The sequence below is a fragment of the Camponotus floridanus genome, unplaced genomic scaffold (genome assembly GCF_003227725.1).
Source record: "Camponotus floridanus strain SB8 unplaced genomic scaffold, Cflo_v7.5 scaffold177, whole genome shotgun sequence".
NCBI classification, from domain to species: Eukaryota; Metazoa; Arthropoda; class Insecta; order Hymenoptera; family Formicidae; genus Camponotus; species Camponotus floridanus.
In genome coordinates, this window is record NW_020229300.1 from 281,482 (window position 1) to 308,141 (window position 26,660).

Consider the following 26,660-nt stretch of genomic DNA (forward strand, 5'->3'; position numbering starts at 1 on the left):
TTGCGAGACCATTTTTTTAAAAGCTTGTTTAAAATTATTTGCAAAAGAGATCGATCGTAAGTGGTGCGAATGGGAATATTTTAATCCCATCCATGCAAGAACGTCATTCTCTTTTATTTGTTACATGTGTTTAACTAATTGCTTCGACAGCACAATAATCGTCTTACCGCAGATTAACAAATCCGGCATTCGCCACGGCAAATGAAACTTTCATTCCATTATCATCGCGAACTGTCCGCGCGTTGCATCTTCGAGTCGAGAACAAACTGCTGCCGGATATGAAGACCTCTATTCTCTTCATCGTCGTCTCTATACCGATGCCAGAATTTATTATCTGAAGAATTTAGAGGATGTGCGAAACAATGATGCGATCTATCCGATCGTGGAGCAGGAAGCCTCCCGTGATTTAGACCTTCTCCTCGAGACCGAGAACATCGTATCTCCGGACAGAAAGGTCAATGATAATTATAAACTGAATAAATTCTATTTAAAATCAAATCAATTTATATATTTTCATTTTTTGCTATTTATAAATAAATAATAGTGTGCTGTATGTATTTCGTTAGGTGTACACTTTCATCGAACCGGAAAAGCCGTACATCGAGTTAAACAGAGACGTAAATCGACCAATCGCGTACTACAGATTAACCGAACCTGCTCCGACCAGAAGAGACAATTTCGACGATGTAATTTTTGTTTCACAAGGAGGTCGGAAATTAATGAAACTAAACGGCAACAAGGGCGAAGTGATCTTGGAGCTTCGCGTTATTGCTAATCACGATATGATTCGCACGTTAAAATCAAATTTTTGCCGATTCACTAGGAGAAGCAAGCCAATAAGGATCGAACAAGATTGTTATGTTGAATCTTGCATTGCTTTTATTACGTTCAATTTACAACAATGAGTACTTTCTATCAATACATATAGATACACCGGGATATACTATTATAATATTTACATTACATATCACATTGTCGAATTCGGATCGGGGCCATTCCATTCCGATACTTTACGATCCTTCAGTTTTCGCTGAGAAATGATCTGTAACTTCTTTTTTGATCGCTCAGATCAAAAAAGCACGCACAGATCAGAATCAAATCGAATAATTCTGTCTTAAAGTGCGGTCGATATGACATTTGAAGTATTTATGAAAAAAATAAAGAACAAATGAGAAATTTGATAAATAAATCTTGGTTGAAAGTACACGCGCGTGAGAAATTCTTACGAAAAAGAAATTTCCGCAAAAATAATATCTAAAGAGCAGCGAATAACTCTTTTTTCTTTCTCTCATAATTGTATGGAAATACATGCATTGTAAAAGGTGCAATTCGGTCTTGTACATAATTTGACTCTTACGTTGACAGAGGTGCTATATTAGACGAAGGATAGACGATCGCAAGTGCACTTTTGAAGATGTAACAAGAGAAGAAATGCGAATAACTGATGCTACGATTCTATCTTAGCGATTAAAATGGCAAGACCGTCCGACGCGCGCGTTCTCTTTGCAAGTCGTGTTTGTCATAGTTAAGTTATTCCGTTACTTGCGACGTTTGCTCGGTCGACGGATCGCTCTTAGGCTCTTTCACGTAATCCACTACTAATTCGAGACCGATTAAAGCTCGCAGATCCTTCCTCTCCTCTTCGGAATTCGTCGTCGTACTACTGGCGTCTTCTACCTTCGCGATATCCTCGCCGACTTGAAAAGCAATACGAATATTTTATTATACGCAAACGTGCACGCCTGCTTTTTTTGTTAATCCTTTCAGTGTGAGAGCTTATTCATCAAAATAGGTCAAAAATGTGCAAATTATGTTACAAATTTGAAAAATTATGATACATATTATAGTTTTCGATGATATTAAATAAGGATTTGTTATCAAATTTTCAAAATTTTAAATGACAGATCAAAAATTGGAACCACGTAAAAAAATGAAATTACGGTGTATCTTATAGCTTTCAAGGATGAATAAGAATTTATCAAATTTTAGTTATAAAATTTTCAAAATTAAAAACGATGAATTTAATGGAGTATTCATTGTTCAAATAGTGAATCGCTGATAAAAAGCAAAATTGTTTAATTCTGACTCGTAGCAAAATTAGATGAAAAGATTAAGAAATCAGTTTGAAAGGAAAAGAAAGGCATAATGTTTCTTACCTTGGTGGACTTCTTTCGAGTCCTCTTCGTTCTCCATCGACGTATCTGTCCTGGAGATCCTCGTCTGCTGTATGTCCTGATACGTCTTTGTGAGATGCTTCAAGATATAATTGGTACCCCGCATGTTCTCCGCGTCCAGATTCTTGGACGTCGTAGCTTCGTCACGGGTGAGATTCAACGGCCGATTACTGTACTCTTTGGACTGCGGCACGCTGAAGGCCGAGCAATGCTTGGTCTTGAAGGGTAATTGCCGCTCATTGGCATGTTTGCGATCCCAGATATGACCGGAGACGCGTAGATCTATGAAGAAGTGCAGCGGATCGATGCCAGGATAAGACTGCGGCATCGGATACGGTGGATACCATAACGGTCCGGGTAGAAACTCAGCTGGGCCGGACATGCCGCCGGGTAGAGCGGCGAAGCCCTTCACGCCCTGGAGAACGCCCTCGCATCCTCTGCCAGGTAAACCGGGAAGAAACGGACCACGTGGGAAGTCGAGCTTTTTCTGATCCGGTAACTGCAAACCGGGTGGTACGATCTCCTGGCTGGATGTGATGCTCTTGGTGCGATCCTCGTAATTCCTACCATTGTCAAAATTGCAGTTCCTGCTGCTGCGTTCCAGCTGCTGCGAGTCCTCCGGCTTGATCTTCCGCGACTCTCCGCCACCGGAGAAGATATTTTCCGGTGGCTGATCGAAATGCTGCCGCGGTCGCTCATGGTCAAAGAAACTTTTGCCGTGTTGCCGCGGCAAGAACTCCGTCTTGTTCTCATCGATGGGCTTCAAGATATCACCGCTAAAGTTGGGCTTCTGATCGAATGAACCAGCTTTGTTCTCCGATGCCGCGTCAGGATAGACGTCCGCTCGCTTACTGGTCTCGTTCTCCAAACGAGTCTCCGACGGTACCTGAGTAGACTGCTGCTGCGCCGCAGAGTGATAGTACTTATTGGTGTCCGAATGCTGGTGATAATGATGGTGATGATGATGATGGGATCGTTCCTTCGTCGTGAGTTCCAGTGGTCGGTCGCGGGTGTCTCGCCAGGATCGTTTGCGACGTCGCGACACATTCGACAATCCGCTGCCGCCGCTACTGTTGCCGTTGGTTGACGTTGTCTCCGTCTTGGCCTGCACGAAAGACCGCAGCATCTCGCTGAAGAAGAAGCTATGAGGTGTCAGTGGAACGTTGTACAGATACGGAGGAGTGGCCGCCAGCAGGCGAGAAACGAGATCTCCGCCCGATAAAGAGGCCGGAGTCTTCAAAGTCGACGGGTCGCCCGTGGTCGTCGTCATTTTAGCGGCTAAAATCAACGAAAAAAGACAGAATAAAATCGTCGAAAGTTTTATATAATGCAAGATTGCCTTTGGATGTTTAGATTAAATAATAAAATTTACTAATATAAAATTGTCTCAGTGCTTACATTAAAAGAAAAATGATCTTGCATCTATAATAATTTTCTGATACGAAAAATTGACTGAAATGAAAAAATAATTAGCAAATAGTATGATGCATATGTTTTGCACTTAATCAATCTAAATGATTTATATTTAAACTAATGAATTAGTAAAATTTAGAAAAAAACTTTCTGTGGCGCTTATGTTAAACACTTTTTTGAGTTTATAAATTGATTCATATTGACTTATTTTTTAAATGCGAATAGATATAAAAACGTAAGGCCACAATTATGTTAATTCGTTTATGAAACAATCAATTACATGGCACGCATTCTATTCTGGTAGAAGGAAAAATTAGAAATTTGCTTCTCAAACGAAGAGTTTAATTTATCTTACGAGAACAATCTTTAATTTTGCCATGATAAATAATAATATATTAATTCCTCGATAAAGAATTTTCTTCGTTATTTTATTTACTTTTTTCGATAAACGATGTAGTAAAATAATCACATATATCATAAAAATAGCTTTAAAATTACATTAATTTTCTAAGTGCGAAATATTAGATAGAAAATTACATTAGAAGATTAAATTAGAATATTTAGAAAAAAAATCTTTTATGTGTGTGTAACAAAAGAATTTTTTTACTTTGAAATATTGGTCATATCTTAAAGATTAAAGATTAAATAGACGACCTTTTATTTTCTTCATTTTTAAAAGAGGAGATTAAAATGTGCGAATAGAGATCCGTGTACATCTTGCTCTTCTTACGTAAGTGATCGAGAATATTTTGCGAACAATGGAATAGCACGAGCTTGATGATGTAATGACTGTGTACGAAGAACCTACAAGCACAATTCGCCGATGTGGATGTGAGCTACTATTGTCTTCTGAAATTAATTGAATGGCTCCCGGCCTTAAGTCTAAGACCAAGGAAGAGCGGTGTCTAACAGTGGGACGGGAACCGGCCTGGGATAGGTATCGCGTCATCCATTAAGGAATACTAATTTCTGTCAAGTACACGTTCGGTCTTACCCGAGTGCGAGAATTCTCGCGAAGAATTCTCGTCGAGAATTTCTCACGACAAAGGATCCGTTGACGCAGATATCCTTGAATAGATATTAGCTTATCCGAGAAATCATTCCGCAAGATTCGAATATTTGCACTATAAATATCTATTAAAAAAATTATTATTTTGTCGTTGCATTCTCGTACACATGCAATACGTGTTGTTTCATTAGCATGTAGCTTTTCAATTTTACAATCTACATCATTGACGACGACTTTGATCGCGACGAATAAATTCGCAATCGCACAATCGTCGAAGAAATTTTTCTTCGTAGAAAACAGAGATCTCTGAAAAGGATCTCGACGAGGCAGAAAGACCAAAGAGCAACGGGGTGTGGAAAGCAGAAAGCGGAGTCGTTCGTGCATCCGCGCGTCCAAAGAGAGAGAGAGAGAGAGAAAGAGAGAGAGAGGGATCGGGCATTGTTTCGGTCCATTGTTTCCCAAACAAACGGCGTCCACGTTGTTTCGTCAGGAGATATTATGTTCAGCCAGACAGGCAGGACGAACGGGAAATGGACTGCTGTCAGTTTTACTCTTCGTGATAAATACGCGCCCGTCGCCGGCGCCGTTCCAACGCCGCGGCCATAATTCCGTCCATCCGTATCGCGCGGTACATGTCAAAGTTGCGATTGCAGTGACAAGACCGCGACTTCTTCTGGCAATGTGTGCATCGCAAATTCCTCGAGCTACTTCGAGGATATAAAAACAAAAAAGAATGGGAACTTTAATATGAAAAAGATGTAACATCTCTTTAATTATGATAAAGTCCAACTACAAAAATATTGCTCATTAAAATTTTTTTCTTATTTACTTACTTTTATTTAAAAAAAAGAAAATAAAATAGCGATAGGATGCGAGAGATAAAATGTTCGGACATTCTTGATTTTGAATTAAAAGACCGATGAGCGTTCACCAGAGGCGAAGCGTTCCGTATCACGGAGCAGAGAATCCTTTCGCGAATGTGGGCGATCTTTTTCTCACGCGAAGACTCGTTTAGACAATGATACCGGCTTGGCGGCTATTCTAAGGACCATAAAGCGACTTTACGGGGGACGGCGTTACATTATTATTCCGCTTGAAAGTGGGCGACGCGAATGGAGCGCGCAGATCACTTCGACGCCGACGTCGTCGCCGTCGTCGTCGCCGTCACCATGCTCGTCCCCGTCGAGGGACAATCTCGGTTTCACGCGGCGCGCGAGGGAAGGCCGGTTTACGATTCATAAGACAACTCGGCGGATTGAATTAAGCTCGCTCGCGCTGCGGCAGCTGCCACCGGCGGCGGGCGGGCGGCGCGAATCTGCATAATCCCGTTCGCGTCGACGATTCTAATTGGCGGATTGTTTCAATCTCTGTCGCTGCGAATATTTGCATTCGCGCTGCTCTACCTCCATCGGCCTGCCACCCTCACCCTCGCCTCCCTTTCTCTCTCTCCCGCTCGGTTCCCATCCGTAGCCGCGGCTACCGCCACCCCCTCGCATCATCTACCCTTACAACTCCGATCCTGCGATCTCTCTTTTGCTTCGTCTTTCCGTCTCTTCTTTCCATCTCTTCTTTCCATCTCTGTAACCTCCTTTCGACATTCACTTTATCGTCACTATCTCCATCGCGAGATGCAGGCATATCAAATAATGAAGCGTCCCTCTTGTTTGAACGAATTTCTCTCTTCGTTCGACTCGACTATATTTCTTTCTTTTTTTGCTATATTATTGTTAATATTTATTTTATATAAGATTCTCTCTCTCTCTCTCTCTTGCAATTTGTCCATCATTTCGCTCAACTTGAGTTTAATAAATTAAACACCTTTTTCCATATAATATTTTTCTACATTTACATGCTTCCATTGTCTTGCATTGTTATCTTTATTTCAAAGATCGCCAGTGGCATTCGTATGTTTCGTTTCACCGGTATTTCCTATAAAAATTGCCTTAAAAGAAATATTTTGATACAATCGACGTCATTCAATTGCAGCCGTGTATTTTATTTTGCATGTCGCGCATTTTTTTCGCCTCCAAGCTAATCAGTATTCTCGATACTTTCAGTTGCTAACTATTTTTATATTTTTCTACAGTTCGTTTGCCTAAATATTATTTCTGAAAGAGAAATAGAGAGAGAGAGAGAGAGAGAGAATTCCCAAAATATTTCTTTGTATAAATATACGAATACATCAGAGAAAGACTTGGAAAATATCAATCTGCCATTGCTTGAGAATTATATAATCTAAGTTAAAAAAATATCGAGATATAAGTAAAAAAGTTATCAAAGTGATTCAACAATCTCTTTAAGATTGATATAACACTTCAAATTTATACATAAGAATCTCATTAAGATTTGTGATATATCAAAACTTGAGATATACACACTTTCAGCACAAGTCGTCTGTAATTAATGACACTATCTAAAGTCTGAATAACATTAAATTCTCCGTTTCGGCTACTTTTATACAGCACAGTTCGCTTTTTTAACTTCCTTTCGAGAAGAGACGGGCGCAATTCTTTTACCATTCACATAAATATTTTTATTGCGAGACGTTCTCGCGGCCAAATCTTCTCGTTTTGCATAGAAAGAAAAAGCCGCCGGCCGCAGCAAAATCCGGGCTTTTTTTACGGTTGAACTCTCTGCGTAATTCAAACATCCTGCTTTCTGCGTCACGCGAAGAGAATGCGCCCGACTCTCCAAAGGACTCCCGGAAGAATCCTAGGGAGCCTACGACTCCGACAAATAATCACGTCTGACACTATACGAACCTCCGCCACTTTGGCAAACTTTGCGATTTGCAGCTTTCGACAGATTCTTTATTACTGTTATTATTATTCAACATTATTTATTCAAAATGCCTTTTAATAAATCTTTGTAAAATTATAGAATACGAAGAAGAGTTTTATAGATAATAAGATGTAATCATGATAGCGTGCAGATAAATGATGGAAAGAAATAAACAAGTACACTCATTTTAAATAGAATGTCTATTGATGGAATTGATATTTGTGTGAAGAGATCTGAGAATGATATCCGAATATTGCTTCTTATTATAGGTGAAGTCTTTCGTAAACTGAAAGAAGATGTGGAAAATGATTATGGATACTGTGAAAGAGAGATGAGAGATACTATTTCTCTTGCATAGATATAATATTCAGCGCAATGATTGTCACGCAATGGAAATTATCGCGGTCACCGTGACATTTAATGTGCATCGTATTCTCACATTTTACATGAAAAGAAAACGGCGTGTTTGCGGAATCGATCGTCCTGATTACCATATGCGACATGCACAACAGATGTTTAACGGGAAGTAAATGACCAGTTAAACGGTACAACCGCAACATCATTAGAAGCTATAGAGTATAGTGCAACAGAGAGTTGCATCGCCTCGTAAGGAAAGGAATGCCAATTCAGTCTGAATTCGAAATCTAAACAAAAGATGTTATCTTATTTAGTTAAATTTGAATGATAAAAAAGTATAGCGTGTTTATACAAATGAAACATTTTATATCAAGTAAATTTCACGTAAATAAATCATATTAAAAAATAACTAACTTCTTAGTTCCGAAACAATCAACCCCCATGATGATTTTTACAAGAATATGTCGCGAACCACTTTTGTGATTAAACTGTTTCCAGAGATACCTAAAAAGTTTCCAAGAAAATGTATCAGAAACATCGGACAAATTGCGGATAAAAAAATTTACATTTCGCGTCTAACTTTTCGTGAAATTTGTCATCAAAGTCCCCAAAGTATAACGCCGACACTCTCGATGGCACGCAGCGAAAGAGCGGTCCTATCCTCAAGAGTTGCACTCACCTGCACACGCGATAGCAGAGGAAGTCCTCCAAGTCGGTGCCGCCTCGTGGACGACGATCCACCGGTCGCCCGGGATGACGATCTATGGATCCCTGTCGCAGTGGTGGTCCAACGCGTGCTGCTGGCCGTGGCGGCAAATGAGATAATAATCGGAGGACTCAGTCACTCGTTGTCGACGGCTGCGTGGCTGTCGGGATGGTTGTTCGGTGATGGTGGCGGTGGCGGTGACGGCGGCGGCGGCGGTGGTGGCGGTGGGGGTTGTATTCCATCCCTTGGCGACTGTCGGCGACGAGGGTGCGAGAGTAACGGGGCGCGCTGTCTGTGCGAAAGAGCGCGCAAGGGAGGCAGAGGATGAACGAGGGGATGAAAGAGGATGGAGGAAGAGGAGGAAGAGGAGGTGGAGGTGGACTAGGAGGCGGGAGGGTGGTGGTTTTTGAGATGATCCGGCCAATCTGCGCATCATTTCCCCGATGCACCCTCCGCCCCTCGGCCACGCGCGTAGCGGCAAACCGGCGCGGATTCCGCACCACCGCAAGCAGCGTGGAAGCCCTGTTGAATGCCACATTTCGAGGCAAAGACGAAGTGGGAGAGGGAGAGAAGGGCGGGAGGGAACGGCGCGTTCGCGGCGCGAAGAATGAAACGGGAGGAAGATAGACAGATACGGAAAGAGTAACGCGCGCGAGAGGAGGAAGGGGAGAACGGCACTAAAAAGGAGAGAGTAATGCCGGGGAGCGAAGCGAGGCCGGCTCTCTCGCGGTAGTCCGCGAAGGGAGGGAAGGAAAAAAAAAGTGGAAAACAGATATATAGGCAAAGAAGGGAGAGGAAGGGAAGAATCTTCCTCCCCGCGTGGATGCGCTCCACGGTTTTCCTCCGCTTCTCCGGGGTATCTCTTCGACGCGCATATGCACGTATCCGGAACGTGTTTGCACGTCACCGCGAAGGGATTGGATCCAGCACGCCGATCTCTAATGCCAGATGGAATTGAAAAACTCACGTGTATGCGTCATACAATTTGCCAAGAATCCCCCAGCGGCTCGTCGCGCTATGAACGATAAGAGGACGGAATGCAAAACTTTATCTTACAAATACGTTAGATTATCAAAGCATCCGGTAACCAACACTGTTATGCACTAGGTCTCTTTGTGTTTGCGAAGCAACTTTGTGCCACGATGCGGAAGCTTTTTGAAAGTAGCTTAAATCTTAAAGAGGGTGTACGTTTTAAGATAATTTAATAAAATCTCACAGGACTTATAATTCCATTTAATTAGTTTGGGAAGAAAAGATCTTATATTGTATCGGTAATGTTTCGACCTAGGGCGCCAAAATTATTTGCGAATTAGACCAGACATCGATCTTCTTTGGAAGGCAACAGATATCCGTTAGAAGGGAATCGATCCCTCGCGCGCATCGACATTGTAAATTTTGCAACGGGATCGATGACGACCGAACCCCTCGCGGTCGGATTTAGATTTTAAAGGATATCAGGGCTTCCCTCGATGCGTAATGTGCGCGGCAGAGCCCCGCAAAATCGTGCATGGAAACGCACCTCAATGAGCGATGTGCTTTTCAATAGGTGGGAGAGACGAGTATGCATACGCGAATGTAATACACATGGGTTCCGCTAAATCCATCGGAGATCGAAAGAGGACAATCACACCGTGCTCGATGCTCACGACGAAAGATTTTCTACGGCGAGATAAAAATCTCCGTCGAGTAATAAATATGCGCATATTTATTTTTTATAAATAAACATTTAAAATTCAATCGTGCAAATTATGAGAGTAATTAAATGTACTAATTTGATTAATGGAATCATTGATAGTTGAAATCTCCTCTCTCTCTCTCTCTCAAAACTATTCAAAAATCTTTGAAATTTTTTGACATGATACATGACATAGTCAAGAGAATAATTTATAATATTTCTTAATTTTATACATATATACAGAATGTTCGAAAAGAGTATTGTAATTATATATATATATATATATATATATATATATATATATATATATATATTTCAAATATTTAAAAATATCAGATATAATATTTAATAATATTTAAATTTATCAGATATTATTAACAAGTTAATGCTTCTCCGCGTAAAATGTTGAATATGATCTCCACGAACATGTAACAAGCCTCATATATAATTGTGCGATATTAATAGCATAATTAATGAATTCAAGTTTACTAAGTCTTTTTCTTCAGAAATCAGCAATTAATTCTTTCGTAATATGCGAGCGGTCGATTAATGGGAGGGAGATAAATAATGCGGCGAAAGTTTATCGTGGCGCGTTGTGCGTATTTATTATTCACTATAAGACTTTTCCTGCGGCGCGCAGTCGCGCTCTCTTTGCCCGACACACAAGCCGGATGACCACTTACATCACACCGTACGTGAAACGATGCTAATTGGTCCGCCGCGAGGGGTAGTAAAGCGCGAAACCACTTCGGGCTCCCGAGCCGGGCGCTCCGTTTCCACCCTTAACCGGCCTCTTGACGGTCGTCGATTCGACGGGAATGAGGACGAGGGCATAAATCCGGGCACGCACTCGCGACGCGTTCCTCTCATTAATTATGTAAAGAATTTTTCAACGTTGTCCCTTCCGTTCACATCTCGCCAAATTTCACGATTCAGCGGATTCTGAGTTTTAACTTTTCAATTTTAATTTACGTTATCGTAAAATTACGTGCAAATCAAAATCGCATTAACGTAAATTGAGAATCATGCGAACGAGATTCTAATTCGAAAGTTCGAATGCAAAATGTACGAACTGTTCCTGTGATTTATTCAATTTTAATGAAAAAAAGAGAGAAGAAAGTGTCGAGTATTAACAATTAATTTTCTAGATAAGGAAGCATTATATATTACTAATTTATTTTCTCATACAGAGTTATCATTTCCATCTTTGAATCGTATGATAGTACATATGTGCTTTTTGTATATAATTATTATTGATTTTTTTCACTTTATATATTTAATTTATATATTTCTTTAGTATTTGTTTTCTCAATTCGATTGTAATTAACGATCGTTCTTTTGACGATGAGTAAATTAGGGGCGAAGAAATGAGAAGCACAGGTATGAACTTCGCAGCCGAGCGATTCAAAATCGCTGGCTCCCAAGAGAGAAGGAGAAAGAGGAAAGGGAAAGGAAGGTATTTCGGGGGCGGCCGTGAATCCGCAGTTAGAGACAGCACCCTAAAATTTCAATCGACGATTCGACGGTACCAAGAGTCTCTTCTTCAAGCTTCGAGTATCCGAAGAGTTAGCACGAGAGGGAACGGGACGGAGGAGAGAGGATGCGGGGAAACAATTTACTCGAAATTCGCCTCGTCGCGTTTGGCGACTAGATACACTCTTATTTGTCCCCGCGGCAATCTGTCGACTGCAACCCTTCTCCAGCGTCGCTTTCACCACCACCACCACCACCATTACTACTACCATCACCACCTTTTCGGTCGCACCCTGCAACCTCGATCTGCCGTCCCCCTTTTCCCGCATTCCCTAACGTCTACGGCTGCCTTCTTCTCTCGCGACGAAGAGAAACCGCAAAGCCTCATGGGAATTTTAAACACCGACAACTCGGCTCTTATGCTCTTTCCTCGGCATCCATTTTCCCTCTCCGTCCCTCTTCCCAATCTGGATTCCTTTCCTATCGCGTTCCTCACGCTCGTCCTTCTGTCCCTTCCTTCGACAGATGAAATTTAGCGATATAGAGTACTTGGGACAATACGATTACAAATCTCTTTGACATTGCCGTCCTCTTTTCCTTATAATGTGCGAAAATCAAGGACATCATCAGCCGGATATTCTTCAATGACGCATCATCGGGCCATTGAAATCTGATTATTCATGAACCCTCGTTAATTAATCCGAGCTTAGCGTATTATGACTGAATAGCAGGGTGAAAGTGATATTAATAATGTGCATTTAACAAGTGTTTTCTTCTAAATTGAAAAAGCAAGATATGTTAAATATCTTCATTAAATTTTCATCTAAATTTCGATCTTCGCGTAATCTTCAATCTCATTGCGCATCTTGCAGCATCTAAATAAACAAGTTTCATAATTGAAAGGTATAACGGAAGAATGAGATGAGCTTGTAATTAAGCTCCATTCTATTTAATTACTACTTTATATTTAAAGCTTTATATAAAAATCAGATAAGTCTATCGGAATCGAAGATCGAACTCGCGGAATCGCGAGTCGCTGACAGCCACGCGCGCTCGTTTAATCGAGATTTATCCCCGTTGTTGCGCATCTGTCGTCCCACGCGCGCGGGGCGCGCGAAAGAGGCGGAGGAGAGGGCGAGCGGGTGGTTTTAAGAGAAAAGGGCGAGAGATGAGGAATCACTCGAGTCGCGCGCTCGCAGCGAGAGCTCGCAGCGGGGTGCGTAATATTCCCGGGAAGTAAAGCTCCCGAGAATTTCAAACCTCTCCCTCTTCCTTTCTCTCCTGTCTATACCTACTACTCGTCCTCTCTCGCGGCAGGCAGAACGATAGAAGAGCGTCGGCCGCCCCTCCGACTACGAAGGGATGCAAATAACTGGTGATAACAACAGATAGCTCTGCTGTACGATGTACGCCTGCCTGTCGCGTGTGGGTGACTACGATGATGGTGGTGGTCGTCGATGGTTTGGGTTTGATGGGAGGAAAGGGGTGGTATAAGAGAAGCAGGCGAAAACGGGGGCAGCAAACGGGAGACACAAAAGAGAGAGAGAGAGAGGAGAGAGGGTGAGAGTAGCGGGAGAATCAGACTTGAAGAGAGTAGGCCAGGGGGAGGGTTGAGGGACAGGCACAGGCACAGGCACAGGCAGGCAGGCAGGAATCGTAGAGCCGCGGAAGAGAAGAGGTAGAGCGATGCGGCGGCGTCGAACGGGGTGAGGGGAGGGTGACAACAGAGACCGGATGGAAGGCAGAGTGGATGGAAGAGTAGTAGTCTCTGCCGCCGTCTCTGTCGACCCGTCGTTCCAATCGTGCCCGTCTCTCCTCCTTCATCCAACTGTATCCGAATCGGGTCGGGTAGAAGGGTGAGAATTGGAGCAACGAGGAGAATAAGTCGTCACACTGCAAAAGAGAGAGGGAGAGAAAGGCAAACGAGGCGGGCAGCGAGGGTACGGGGGTGGCCGGACCCGTGGGCTCGACAAGGGTGAGGCAGAGGGTGCTGGGGGACGTCACTCGCTGTCGCATCGAGCGCGAGCGATGAGTGGCGCGCGCTCGCTCGTCTTTTGTTTGCGATACGATGCGACTGCCAGCCTGGTGACAGCGACGACGTGGTGCGACGTCCGGGGAACGACACGGGGCGGTTTAGGGTGGACCCGGGGACGGCAGCGGCAAGGGGGACGCGCGCGCGCGCCGCTCGAAGGGGGGCTGAAGCGCGCCCCGCGGGGGTGGAAAGTGGGTGGATAGAATGAGGCTGTGGGTGAGAATCATAGAGCTATACGCTACGCTTAACGCGACCCACGCACGCACGTATATTCACGCCTGGCATGACGCACACGCACGCTACACGCGCGCGCGTAAGCTTTCTCCAGCCTCGCCGCGCGTTTCCCGTATTGGGTCCTTGTTGTCGGCAGGTTGCCGGATACGTATCCTGCGAATCCGCTTTGCCCTCCGGGGCGAGAGAGATGCGATGAGCTCGAGATATGCGAAGCCGTCTCGATACTTATGTTAGAAATCGAGATGCGTTTATTGAGTATCAATGACCTTCTTTTTTCTAGTCGAAGAATAGCTTTTCTTACTTTTTCTGCGCAACGAATTGTTGAGGTGATAAATAAACTTACACACATTCAAGCTTTTGGAATCTTTGAAATTAGCGATAAGACTCTTGCTAATTTAACTCTTTTCTAATTTAAAAGAAAAAAATGTAGAGATTTACAAGTAGAATTAAATAAATTTATAAAAGTATATTATATGCAGACGAGATCGATGCGATTTTCGCTTATCTTGTATATGCATATTATCTTTTATTGACAAAAATTTAATATTATTATAAAACTGATATTTTTCATCGCAGTAATATTATTAAAAATCTTTTATATCGTTGTTTTAAAGAATAAATTTTTGAAAATATCAAGTGAATCGGATTTGTAACAAGCATCGAATTCATGGTTATTATATCTGCAAATCGATGTAAGACCCGATGTTAATAACAGGGATAAATATTTTTCAAAAGTATACGTATATAAAACTTTTTGTATAACTTTAATAGACAGTTCATGTTTAAATTGACAAAATAACGCGATAATCCGGCGCATCGCGATGCCGTTATAGATTTTCAGAGATCTTTGCGAGATTCAACGAACATGAGCAACATCATAAAACCGACAGAAGCTTTATCGCAGTGAGTTTTCGAGAGTGCAAAGTGTTCACTGCATGCACTTGCACTTGGAGTATGCGACTGAGGTTTTAAAGTGCATCGTATAAGAGAATTTTTTCTTTTTTTTGGTGAAAATAAAGCACGATCGCGAATGTGATAAACGTTGCGCATAAATGTATGTCGTTTCTAATATCATAATGTATTCTAAATATCTCATGTATGCACATCGAGAAAAGAATGGAAAAAAATTGATAATGGCCCAATCGTATCTACAATTTAAATAGTCGATTCTTGAAATCTATTATTGATTTTGTGCGAAATGTACGATTTCTAGAAATCAAACATCAACTAGATCTTTTTCAAATTTTCCTTTTCTATGAATTGAAATGAGAGGATATTCGAACATGAATTTAATTTACATACGCCATATCGGAATGAAGATCCGTTCGCTCCCGGAGCGTATCATTCGATAATATAATTCGCATTTATGCACGGTGAGGAAAAAATAGCGACGGAATATTCGAGAGGAGGTAGAATATCGCGTATGAAATAACAGCCGCGATCCGGCCGTGGTTGAAAGGAGACGAGGTAAGTTCGAGATGACAGAGTGGGGTCACAGAGGATAACTCGGGTCTCGACCGGAGCTGCTTTTGACACGAATACGTTTACGGGATCTCACGTGGCCTCTCGTTTCTCAGGACGCCACGCGAATATCGCTGCTCTATCTTTCATCTCGTTCCCCGAATCTTTGCGATGACCCCCTCTTGGAAAATCTTTTCCTATGAAAAATTTCTTCTTCTCTTTTTTCCGAATTTTTATGAAATGAAAGATTATTTCCAGCATCCAGAAGCGAATGACAATAGTCGCGAACAATTATTATTTGCGAAATTTGGAAATAAATTTTACCCCGTTAAAAAAATTAAGGAGTCGAAAAAATGATATATTATTTATCTCGTAATGGTCTCCTGTTGCTCAGGATGCCACGCGATCATTGTCATTGCTCTGTCTTTTATCCGTTTCTCGAATCTGTGACCTCCTCTTCGAAGATCTTTTCCTTCGATTTCTTCTCCTCTTTTCTTTCACGAACCGAAGGGAAATTATTATCAGCATCCAGAAGCGAACAGTGATTATTTGTGAAATTCGGAGACGAATTTTATCCTGTAAAAAAATAGAGGAGACGGCCGAAATTGAGGAAAAATGGAATATTATATTATATTTATCCCGTAATGATCTCCCGTTCGCCATTCGGGCGAAAAACGGGGAGAGAATTAATTGGACGACGGCATTAATAAATTTCACGTCGCGCCGCGCGGTGATGCATGCGGCCCGATTGCGAGTTCCGGTGACACGATGACGAGCATAACTCAAAGGACGCATTTAATGCTGGAACAATTAAATGCGATCCCGTCCCCCCTTTATCCCCCCCTCCCCCGGGGATGTGCTCTGCTTCCCGGACGGTAAGTTATCCCCCAAAGTTTCCAAACTTGGTCGCGCAAACAACTTTAATTAAATATCTACCGTCGCGGCGCGTGCGGGCGTGTGTATATGTGTGTGTATGTGTGTGTGTGTGTGAGGAGAGGGCGAACTCGCGGGACTACCGGTGGTATAATTCCCATTTGATTGTCTTTTCGGGGAGTGCGCATAACGCTGCCGTCGCCGTGGCGAATATATAAACGAAAAATGAATAATGAAGGGTGCGCGTTAATCGTACCGTATCGACGGAAGTGGTAGAGGGGGAGGATGGTTGGACGGTGAGAGGAAGGGGAGGAGGCAGAAATCTGCGCTGTGTACCATTTTCTAATTGTGTCCATCGTTAAAGGCATCGACCCTTGTTAATTATGATTCTCCGACGAATTCGGGAATCCCACCCGCGGATCGCACCCCCGATGCAACGCGATTCCCCCGCCCCCCCTTCCTGCTCGAATGCGCAAAAAGATCTTTATAACGAGCGGATTTTCTAAATTAATATCCGCGCGCCGTCGAATTTCAATGTGGAAAAACGATACGAGAATGAGCTAAATATTAAATTTCTTGCACTGACACTTGACGTAAAATTAACATAAATATGTAAAGGATTTATCTCGAGATAACTCTAGTCGTCTTTATAAATTATGCGAAATTGTTTTGTGAGAGAAAGAAAGATATATCTTTTAATCTTCTTCAAATTGATACTAAAAGAATAGAATCTCGTTCTCTTCTTCAAATTCGTTTAGCAGATAATATAGGGGTTCCTTTTTTATTTTGCGATTGATTTCGAATATGAAAAAACGATACGAGAATGAGCTAAATATTAAATTTCTTGCACTGACATTTGACGTAAAATTAATATAAATATGTAAAGGATTTCTCTCGAAATAATTCTAGTCAGCTTTATAAATAATGTGGAATTGTTACATGGGAGAGAAAAGAAAATATATTTTTTGTAGTCTCCTCCCCAAATTGATAAAACCAAAAAAGTAGAGTCTCATTCTCTTTTTCAAATTTATTTCGCAAATAATAGAGATCCTTTTTTATTTCGCGGTTGATTTCGAATATGAAAAAGCGATATAAAGAATAAACTAAATATTAAATTCGTCCCACTGATATTTGATATAAGATTAATATAAATATGTAAAGGATTTATCTCGAGACAAAAAATTCTAGTCATCTTTATAAATAATACAAAATTGTTGCACACATGGGAGGAAAAATATACATTTTTTTCTCTAAATTAATAAAATCGAAAAAGCAGAGAAAAAGCTTCGTTCTCTTCTTCAAATTCGCTTAGCGGATAATACGAGGGGTTCTTTTTTATTTCGCGGTCGATTCCGAAATGTTTGAAATCGTGCCTGTTACATCTCTCTTTCTCTTCTAACGCTTTCATACGGGAGGAAAGATCCGTACGAATGATCGCGTTCATACGGAAGGCCCGGATCAATTACATAATGGCGCGGTTGAAACGGATGCTCTCCAACCGCGAACGACCCCTTCGCGGCGGGGTAGCGTTAGCTCCCCCCCGCGTGAGGCCTCCCGCCCCCCTCCCTCCTCTTTCCGTAAAATGACTATAGAACAAAGGGTTTGAGCCTCTCTTCTCTACGGGCCCGCAGTAATTATTATGCTCTTTGACGATCCCTCTGTCTGTCAACGGCTAACGCCGTGGTAGAATCGATACTTCTAAAACTTTAATCGTTTCGCGTGCGCGTACATCGACGAACGAACGGATGCGACGCGTCGCATCCGCCTCGGGGGATGAGGGTGTAAAAATACCCCTCGATTCGAATTTGTGCGGTAATCAATTTTTCACACGTAACGTTTTACATTCCTCCACATCTTTTTCTCTTTCTCTCGCGACCTTTTTAGTTTTACGACTACACGCCGAGTTTCGTTTTATAACGAGGCGGAATCTCGTAAAGGCGAAAGTTTCGACGATTTTAACGCGTATCATTATGATATAAAAGCGACAGCGATATTCGCGGAATATATCCGAGTATCTCCCTTTAGAAAGCAACTGCCGGCGCGTGATTAGATATTCTGTCAACATATGCTCGCGAAGAGGATCGAAGCTTATGATAGTAAGGTTTCATCCAATGGATCGAGCGGAGATGTATCTTGTCTTAAGCGGCAATTTGCCGAACGGTGTACTGAATATGGATGCGGTGATCGTTCGATACATTGTGTGAGATCTACTTGATCTTGGTCAGATGTAATCTGACTAGTGACATATTAGATATTCAAAGGTCTAATAGCCGCGACGATACGGATTATTCCTCAAACCTAATCATTATTCAGGAAGGATATTCGTGACATAATATTCGTGTGACGTTTAAAATCATGTATACGTTGTTGATTAAAAAAATATATTCATTACAAGCGAAAGAATTTTAGAATAATTCTTTAATCTATAGCCGAATTTGAGTATACAATTGAAATAACGACGTAGATCAGATTGAACCGCCAACATGATCTATTTAAATTGCACTTGTAATCCTTCCTTACTTCTCTCCCTTCCACTTCTCCCGCTTTTGCAAAACAGATGTAGAATCAGACATTATTGCTGCCGAGATTCCCAAGCATCTTTGCTCCTGATTGTATTAAATTATACAGATGCCGTTTGTCGATTTTTATATCTCTCCGGATATTATTTCGATCGAACGGGACGCAAAGATCGCGATCTCATTATCCTCTGCAAGAAATTCATTCTTTTCGTCATCGGGGTAAATCATCGTCTCCTTTGTGCGATGCTCGAAATACTTTCCTCGTTAGTCTTAATTTCGTCGTCTGATAATATACAGGATGTTGTAAAGGCAGGCAGTTTCTCATGGGCATGTAAAACAAAAATAACTCCACAAGTTCCTATAAAATTTTTTTCTACTTGCATCTTTTACCATTTACTTTTTATCGATCAATCATATCTTTTTCTCTAAAACAATTGGTTTTGACAAAATGTCAACAAGAAACCTACTGACTCCAAAGTCTTGTAAGAAAACGTATAGATAAAAATGAAATAAAGATAAATTTTTATTTACAGGAAATTCTCTTCGATTACGTAATAACATTATACTAAAATAAAAAATACAAAAAGAGAAAAAAGAAAAATAACAATACATATAATAAAAATAAAATTAAAAAGAAAGTGAAAACAGATGTAAAAGAATACAATGATAATAATTAATTATTCAGTTTAATTAAACATAGCTAATTATACGATGGTTCGTGTGTTTCTGGCTCTTTAAGTGATATAAAGAAATCTATCGTATACGTCATTTTTTGAAGACGTGACTTTCATTTAATATAAAATTTATTGTAAATTATTAAAATTTATACATACATATATAGAGTGATATAAAAATTGTTTAGAAGAAAAATGCTTCTAAAATTTAAAGATCTCGGTGGGAGATGCATGTAGAAAAGAATTTCATAGAAATTTATGAGATTATTTTTATCTGCTCTATACGCTCATGAGAGAATACACACTTTTATCGAAACATCCTGTATACAATACATATACAAAGATGAGACACTTAACGCACGCTGCTATATTCGCAAAAGAGCATTAATGATACTGCGGATACGCATCGCAGATGAATAAACATCGTGATATCGAGAGAGCCCTCGCCGATTATTGCTGCTTTTTAATTTTGCTGCCTAATGTTTGAATTAATTTTTTCAGTTCGTCTTTTTCATTTTCCGTATCTCGTATCTCGCGAAGAGTTCTGCGTATTCGATAAATAATAATATCCTAGAATTTCGCATAATAAAGCGGAATTTGGATATATAGAAAGTATTTAAAAAATAAGTTTTAAGCTGTTTTAAGCTGTTTTAAGCTGTTTATATTATAAAAAATGCAAAATGTAACGCGTGAAAAATATGTATCGTCTAAAAATCATTGCGTTTACTTCTAATTTATTTTTTTAAAGGGAGTTTGGCGTATTCAATCATCAATATCATAAAAAGGCTAAATTCGATATCTATCCGTGAGTAAATTTAAAGGAGAGAGAGAGAGAAAAAATGAGGGTTGAAGGGAGGAAGGCAATGTGCATTATCGTTGTCGTTGTGCGTAAAAGGAAATGTAGCCAACTGAAATCCTCGACTTTCCAACAAACAGGTTTTTTTTTTTTAAGATATCGCATTTCACCGCATATACATCTATAGAGAGTAGTAATGCCGCGGTACTCTTGGCCCAAGTAAAATCTCAGCCCGCAGGAATGACAATAGACTGTCAGATAATGAATCCCCACTGTCACCCCCTATACCGCCGCGCGTCCTAAAACCCTCAATCTACCGTGTTCCCTTTCGACGCCCTCTTTCCTTCTCCCTCTCCCTACTGCTCGCTAACTCACCCCTATCTCTTTCACTCTTTCTCCCTTCCTTCCTGCTCGTTGTCTCTCTCGGCAGCGATGGATTCGAGAAAGTCGCGTTTTATTTCCTAAAACAAAAAAAAAACAATTTTGTACTCTCAGAAATCAAAACATAATTACGAAAGATTTCGGCAATTAATTAATACGAAATGAAGAGATCATCGAATTAATCTCAGATCTTATAAAAAAAAAATGTTAAGTGTTGTTTTTCATCGCGTTTGAAAAAATTTTCACTTAATACCCATATAGCATCTATGTCCAAAAGATATTCACAGGACATCCTGACGATGTCCAATCGCCTAAAGATATCTTCTGGATACCTTCTGGACATCTTTTGGATGTGCATGCTATGTGGGTAAATTATTAGCATTCGAGATAATATAGTAAAGTATAGAACAAATAAATTTAAAGCTGTGCTTACATTTTAAAATAATACAAAATGTCTCGTAAAAAATATAAGTTTGTATCGTCTAAATATCGTTATGCTTGCTTTCAATTTATTTTTATCCTTTTTTTTTGATAATTTGATATATTGGCGGAAGCTGTCACAAGTTCGGCAGTTATATCTGTCGCTAAACGCGTCCCTCGCACTTTCCACCCTCTACTCTCGAGTAGCAAACAGGACTATGACCGAGTAGGCGAGGCGTCCACTTAGCGCTAATGCCCCTTTTATTGGTCAAGATTTCAGTCAGAAGATGAGTATGTGCCTGTACCTAGGTCGCTACCACATGTCAGTCTCCGGGTAAAATTAAACCATCGTATTAATCGCCACCTATTCAACATAATTGTTGCAATTTTCATCGATAAATCTATTAAAAAGAACAATCTTTTCTAATGAAACTTGACAGTGAATCGTCATTCGAGATTCTTTTTGGCTCATATTATATTGTATTAATGGGAGTGAAAGATTTGAATTATATATAAATGTCTAATTCATTTCATTTCATGAATCATTAGTATTTTTCAATTTTACATATATATGTATGTATATAAAAAATTGTTAATTTCTATCCACTTAAGGACCATCTGTTTTTTTTGTATAAAACATAATTCATATTTAAAACTAACACCGAAATACAAAAACTCTTTTTTTAGGCATGTTGAAGGGAACGAATGGAGCAAAACCGTACAAAAAAGAAGAAAAAAAGAAAGAATCACGAAACGTGTAACGTATCGAACTGCATGTTGAAGTCGCTGGTAGCGAGCTCGAAAAAAAATTCACGCGGAATAACTCGAGGCAGAAAAAACGAACAAAAAAATTTCCATAAAAATGCGCAACCGCACGTATAATCCGGATGAAGCTTAGTATCGTGCGAATGGATGTAGTGCCCACTGGAATGGTTGAAAGGACTGGAAATTGGTAGAATAGAGATGATGACAATCGCATAAACCGAGACTGAAATTCGCGAATTTGGAAATCACATAACATTACCTTTAAATCATATAATTGTTAAAATAAGAATTACATTTTTCATATCATACTTTTCCGGTAAATTATAAGTAAAATTATCTTTAGATCTTACAAATGTATAAATTTAAATTTATAAAAGATCTTACAAATGTATAAATTTAAATTTATAAAATGTAATATATCTTAACAACATGCAAAAATATATTTAAAATTATCTAGAAACAAAAGTATAGTAATTATGGAATTATAGAAATTATAAAATTATATTTAGATAAAGTTAAAAATCAAATGGTGAAATAATTATTAAAAAAATATAAAATTTCTTCCTTATTGTCAAGTTTTTTAAAAATTAAATAATTATATTTTGATTAATAACATAACATAAAAAAATAAATAGAGATGGTTAATGATAAAAATAGTGTTATGTAGAAGGTGTTTATTACAAAATATTTTAAGTAATATGTGAGTGTGTGTGTGTGTGTGTGGGTATGTATGTATATATATATATATATATATATATATATATATATATATATATTTTTTCATACATATGTATATTATTATACGCAGTTCGGAAGATGATACATTATAAAATATTTATTCTGGAAGAGCCTTTGTGCAGATCTCTTTACAAACATATGAAATTTCTTTAATATTGCTAAATTAAAAAAAATATCTTACTATCTTTTATTCTTTTAAAACTATCTACTATATGCAAGATGATAATATAACATGTACGATAAAACTGATAATTTGCAAAAGCGCATATAGATTCTGTTCATAAATAAAAAATTACTTTTTCATAATGCCTTCCATAACTAACTAGTTAAAACAATAAAAAGTGTGAAAAATAAAGCGCATATTGCATCACTTAAAAAGGAAAGAAAAATAGTTGCTAATGTATAGGCTATAATCGTATTTTCATAATATACATTTGAAACAATCGAGCTAACAAGAGCTATCATCTAATTGTATCTTAAACTTACATTTAACAAGTAAATATAAAATATATTATAAGAGATCGAAATTTTTCTTTTTGCAAACGTAATGTTTTTCAGATTGCAACTTAATCAATAAGTATATATCATCAATAAAAATTAGATCACAATGGTACAATTTTCCGCAAAAAGCGAATTAGGCATTTTCATTGGCCGGCTTCTTTTTGTTCTGAAATATACAAAATATATAAGTTCAACATTGTCCAATGTATTTAAGAAGAAATTAATAAAATTATATAACGTGCAGTTTCATATATGAAAGTACATGATATTTTTTAAACTGCTGTCTTACAGTTTGTTTAGATGTTTTCAAGTCTGCGCTGGATGTACGTGTTTTAGATCTTTCTTGCTCCAATTGAGCATGTAAAGATGTTACTTCGGTCGTTAATTCATCACGTATTTCTTGCAGTTTTGCGACTTCAGCTAGTACGGATGCTTTATCCTTCACTAAAAGAAAAAATAACAAATATAATTTACAAATTATTATTACAAATATGAAAATTACATATATATATATTCTCTTAGTATATTAGCAATTTATATCATTTAATATTAAAATATAGTACTTACTCTCGCCGTGTGATAATATTTGATATAATTTTTTATTTCTTTCCTTAACTTGTGTTAACTCTTCTTTCAATGTATGTACTTCGGTTCTTAATTGCTCGATTATTTCATCACGTTTTTCAATCTCTACTCTTAATTGCGCGGACGTTATATCGTCATCGATTTTATTAAATCTAGCTTTCAGCATATCCTTTTCTTTTCCCTTTGTTATTTCTTCTTTTGTTTCCTTCTCTACTCTGTCAAAAAACTCTGCGTCTATTTCTACAAAAATTAGAAAAATTATCATTTAAATATTTTCTTTCTGATTTTACATTAATTTTTTTATACATTCCAAAATTATTTAATTCATTTTTTCATCATATAAATCTCTACCTTTCGATTTATCTACAAGTTCATTTGATATTGGTGATGATAGTAGATTTGACGACAGACTATTGAATTCTACTATAGACATGGTTGTCTTCTTTGATTTTTTACCAGACTTTTTTATCTGTTCTTGTTCTTTTTCATTCTTTGCCGTGCTGACTAATTCTTCTTCATATGCCAGTTTTGACAGCAAGATAGCTTGATGTAATTCCTGTTCAAATGCTTCTTCGATGGCCTTAGGGAAATCATTATTACATGATATGAAACAAAATTATAGATAATTACAAAAAATATTGTAAATAAATATAAATTTACAGATAATTATGGATATATTGAATTATATTAAAATTAAATCTCTCAAAATGTATGCAACTTTTAATTTTCTACAATACAACTTATAAAACTTATATTAACTTAATTTATTAAATAAAAAAAACTTTAGAGATTTCTAAAACACTTATTCAAACATCATATATTTTTAGAAAGTAAAAAATAAATTATTAGATAAATAAATCTTACATTAATTCCCTCAAAGATTAATATTTTACCATCGTATCTTTTTGCTTCCACTGTTCCCATTGCTGATCGTCATTATTTATTTTCTTCTTCTTTCCCTAAAGCCAAAAAGAATCGTGAAACTTACAACAAAAAAATAAATAAATTTGAAATGTCTAAATTTCCCGCCACAACATCGCATCCGGCTGACGTTTCGCCGGCTGATTGAAAACAAAAACTCGACAACAACAATGGACGCATGAATCGTACTTTGTTCTGTTTTTTTTTGTTCGCTTGTTGTTGCTGTTGCGGCTGCTGCTGTTGCTGCTTCGGCTTGTCACTTTTATTCTTCGCACTAGTCTTACTCGTCGTCGCGCTCTTCTGCGCCTTCTTCGGCTTGAAGTCGTCATCCTCGATGCTAAGGACGGCGAATCGCGATGGCATGGCGGTCGCCATTTTTCCGTCTGATAACGAAGATGTACGTCGAAAGTTGACAGCGACGTTGAATCGTACGCTTTTGACGTTAAGCTGAGGGTGATCGACGAAGAAAATCGACGAAACGACAGCAGCGTCGAATACGACTCGTCGACTGTCGTCGATGTCGCGACGCGTAATAAAACCGGCGAAGCGACCGGAAAATGGAACGCTCGCCAAGAAAAATTGGCGCTGTACGTCGACGACGTATCGCCGGAAGCGAACCGCGACGCTCGCGCCACGTCGCGGCGATTAGCCGCGTCACGGCACCCGGCGACACAGGGTAGACAACTGCGCCGTGATGAAAAATATTTCGGCGCGATTCGCGCCATTGCGAAGTATGCATGGACGTACTCTGACCTATGATCACGTATAAATATAGATTGATTAGTATCGATGTTTCCTGTAAAAAAAATTATCATTTATAAATCGCGAAAAAAATCAAGTTATAATTTCTTATCTAACGAAATACAAATGCAAGAATATATAAATATAACTTATTATTAAAAAAAAGATATTTAAGAGATTTCTAAAACACTAATTCAAACATCACAACTTTTGCAACAAGTTTAAAAAGTAAATTATACATTAGAGAGATAAGTAAAAAGTCTTGCATACAATTCCAACAAAGACGTACATATATATTATACTTGTTTGGATAGATTATACTTGTAACAGATACATATTATATTTGTTCTGAATCGTTCTACATATATTAAAAAATAGAAATATACAATGTTATTTTCGCAACAAAAATTCGCGGCATAATATCCGAATACTATTCAATGAAAAATTGCAATAAATTATTGAAATAAAAAAAACCTTATATCACAGTAGTAGATTATAAAAAATATAAATATGAAATAGGAAAAATCGCAAATTTTTCTTTTATTCAAACATAACATGAGTAATACGAAAATATATACGGTGTATATCGATATAGTGTTACATTATCTGATATAGAAAATAATTAATAGTGGATAATAAATTTATATATACACAAAAATTCATAAATATTTATCCAAAAATCTAAAGGACAATTTCTAAATTCAATAATTTTAAAAGTGATGAATGTAATCTGCACTTTTTTACTTAATAAAGAAATCTTTATTTGATAAAAATTAATAATATAGAATTATCGATGCTTTTAGATGAAATATCAATTTTATAATTAAAAAGCAGTCTTTTCATATATTTAATAAACGCACTTACCTTACTGCTTCTAATTGGATCAAAGTTGAACGTCTTTCTCCTTATCGAATGTTTATCTCTTGGTCGCAGAAACTTATGTCAGTTTCATTTTATTTGTCGCGCCTCATCAACAAGTGCATAAGAAACGCACCAATCTTCTGTTCCATATCTGCTCTTACACCTTTTGTATTTAAGATGAAATATACTTTATCTAGAAAGAAAGGAAAGAAAAATATAGAAAAGTGCAGATGCAGAAAGTGCAGATGAGAAACACAGGTTATTATCATATACTTACATATTTTATATATTGTACATGTCATGTGTGATACTCTTTTTTGCGTCAAACAAGAGCTTTTATAGCCAGTTTCCACATACCTCGCTTTCATCGCTTGCAAATTAATCGAGACCTCTCCGTGTTACATTTTTCCGGACATCGCGTGTCGAATGCCGAGGTAGAAAAGGAAGATAGGTCAAACTCGAAACGCGCGCGCACATGATTCACGCGCAGTTGGCAGATCTGCCAACAGGCACGTTCGCGACGGAGAGGGAGGTATTCGGTCTACACATTCAGGCATTTGGACGTCGCAT

At 38.7% G+C, this 26,660-nt stretch overlaps 2 protein-coding genes and 1 pseudogene across 3 annotated transcripts; 1 reads left to right on the forward strand and 2 right to left on the reverse strand.

The window, feature by feature from the left end:
* Window positions 1–940, forward strand: LOC112637535 (annotated as a pseudogene).
* Window positions 914–26,554, reverse strand: LOC105258095. 2 transcript variants are annotated; one of them, XM_025407442.1, is made up of 5 exons: window positions 26,368–26,554; window positions 26,094–26,283; window positions 20,553–20,638; window positions 2,157–3,452; window positions 914–1,697 (listed from the first exon to the last, which is right to left on the reverse strand). In XM_025407442.1, exons 4-5 carry the CDS (start codon window positions 3,442–3,444, stop codon window positions 1,531–1,533), a joined length of 1,455 nt encoding a protein of 484 aa, XP_025263227.1. In that variant the 5' UTR covers window positions 3,445–3,452; window positions 20,553–20,638; window positions 26,094–26,283; window positions 26,368–26,554; the 3' UTR covers window positions 914–1,530. The 2 variants fall into 2 exon arrangements, with proteins under 2 accessions (XP_025263227.1, XP_019885191.2); XM_020029632.2 differs by lacking the exons at window positions 20,553–20,638; window positions 26,094–26,283; window positions 26,368–26,554 and adding an exon at window positions 8,414–10,064.
* Window positions 22,563–25,226, reverse strand: LOC105258096 (G kinase-anchoring protein 1). Its single transcript, XM_025407443.1, has 6 exons — window positions 24,678–25,226; window positions 24,461–24,526; window positions 23,919–24,147; window positions 23,550–23,807; window positions 23,272–23,426; window positions 22,563–23,148 (listed from the first exon to the last, which is right to left on the reverse strand). Exons 1-6 carry the CDS (start codon window positions 24,861–24,863, stop codon window positions 23,116–23,118), a joined length of 927 nt encoding a protein of 308 aa, XP_025263228.1. The 5' UTR covers window positions 24,864–25,226; the 3' UTR covers window positions 22,563–23,115.
* Window positions 26,555–26,660: the final 106 nt, after the last annotated feature.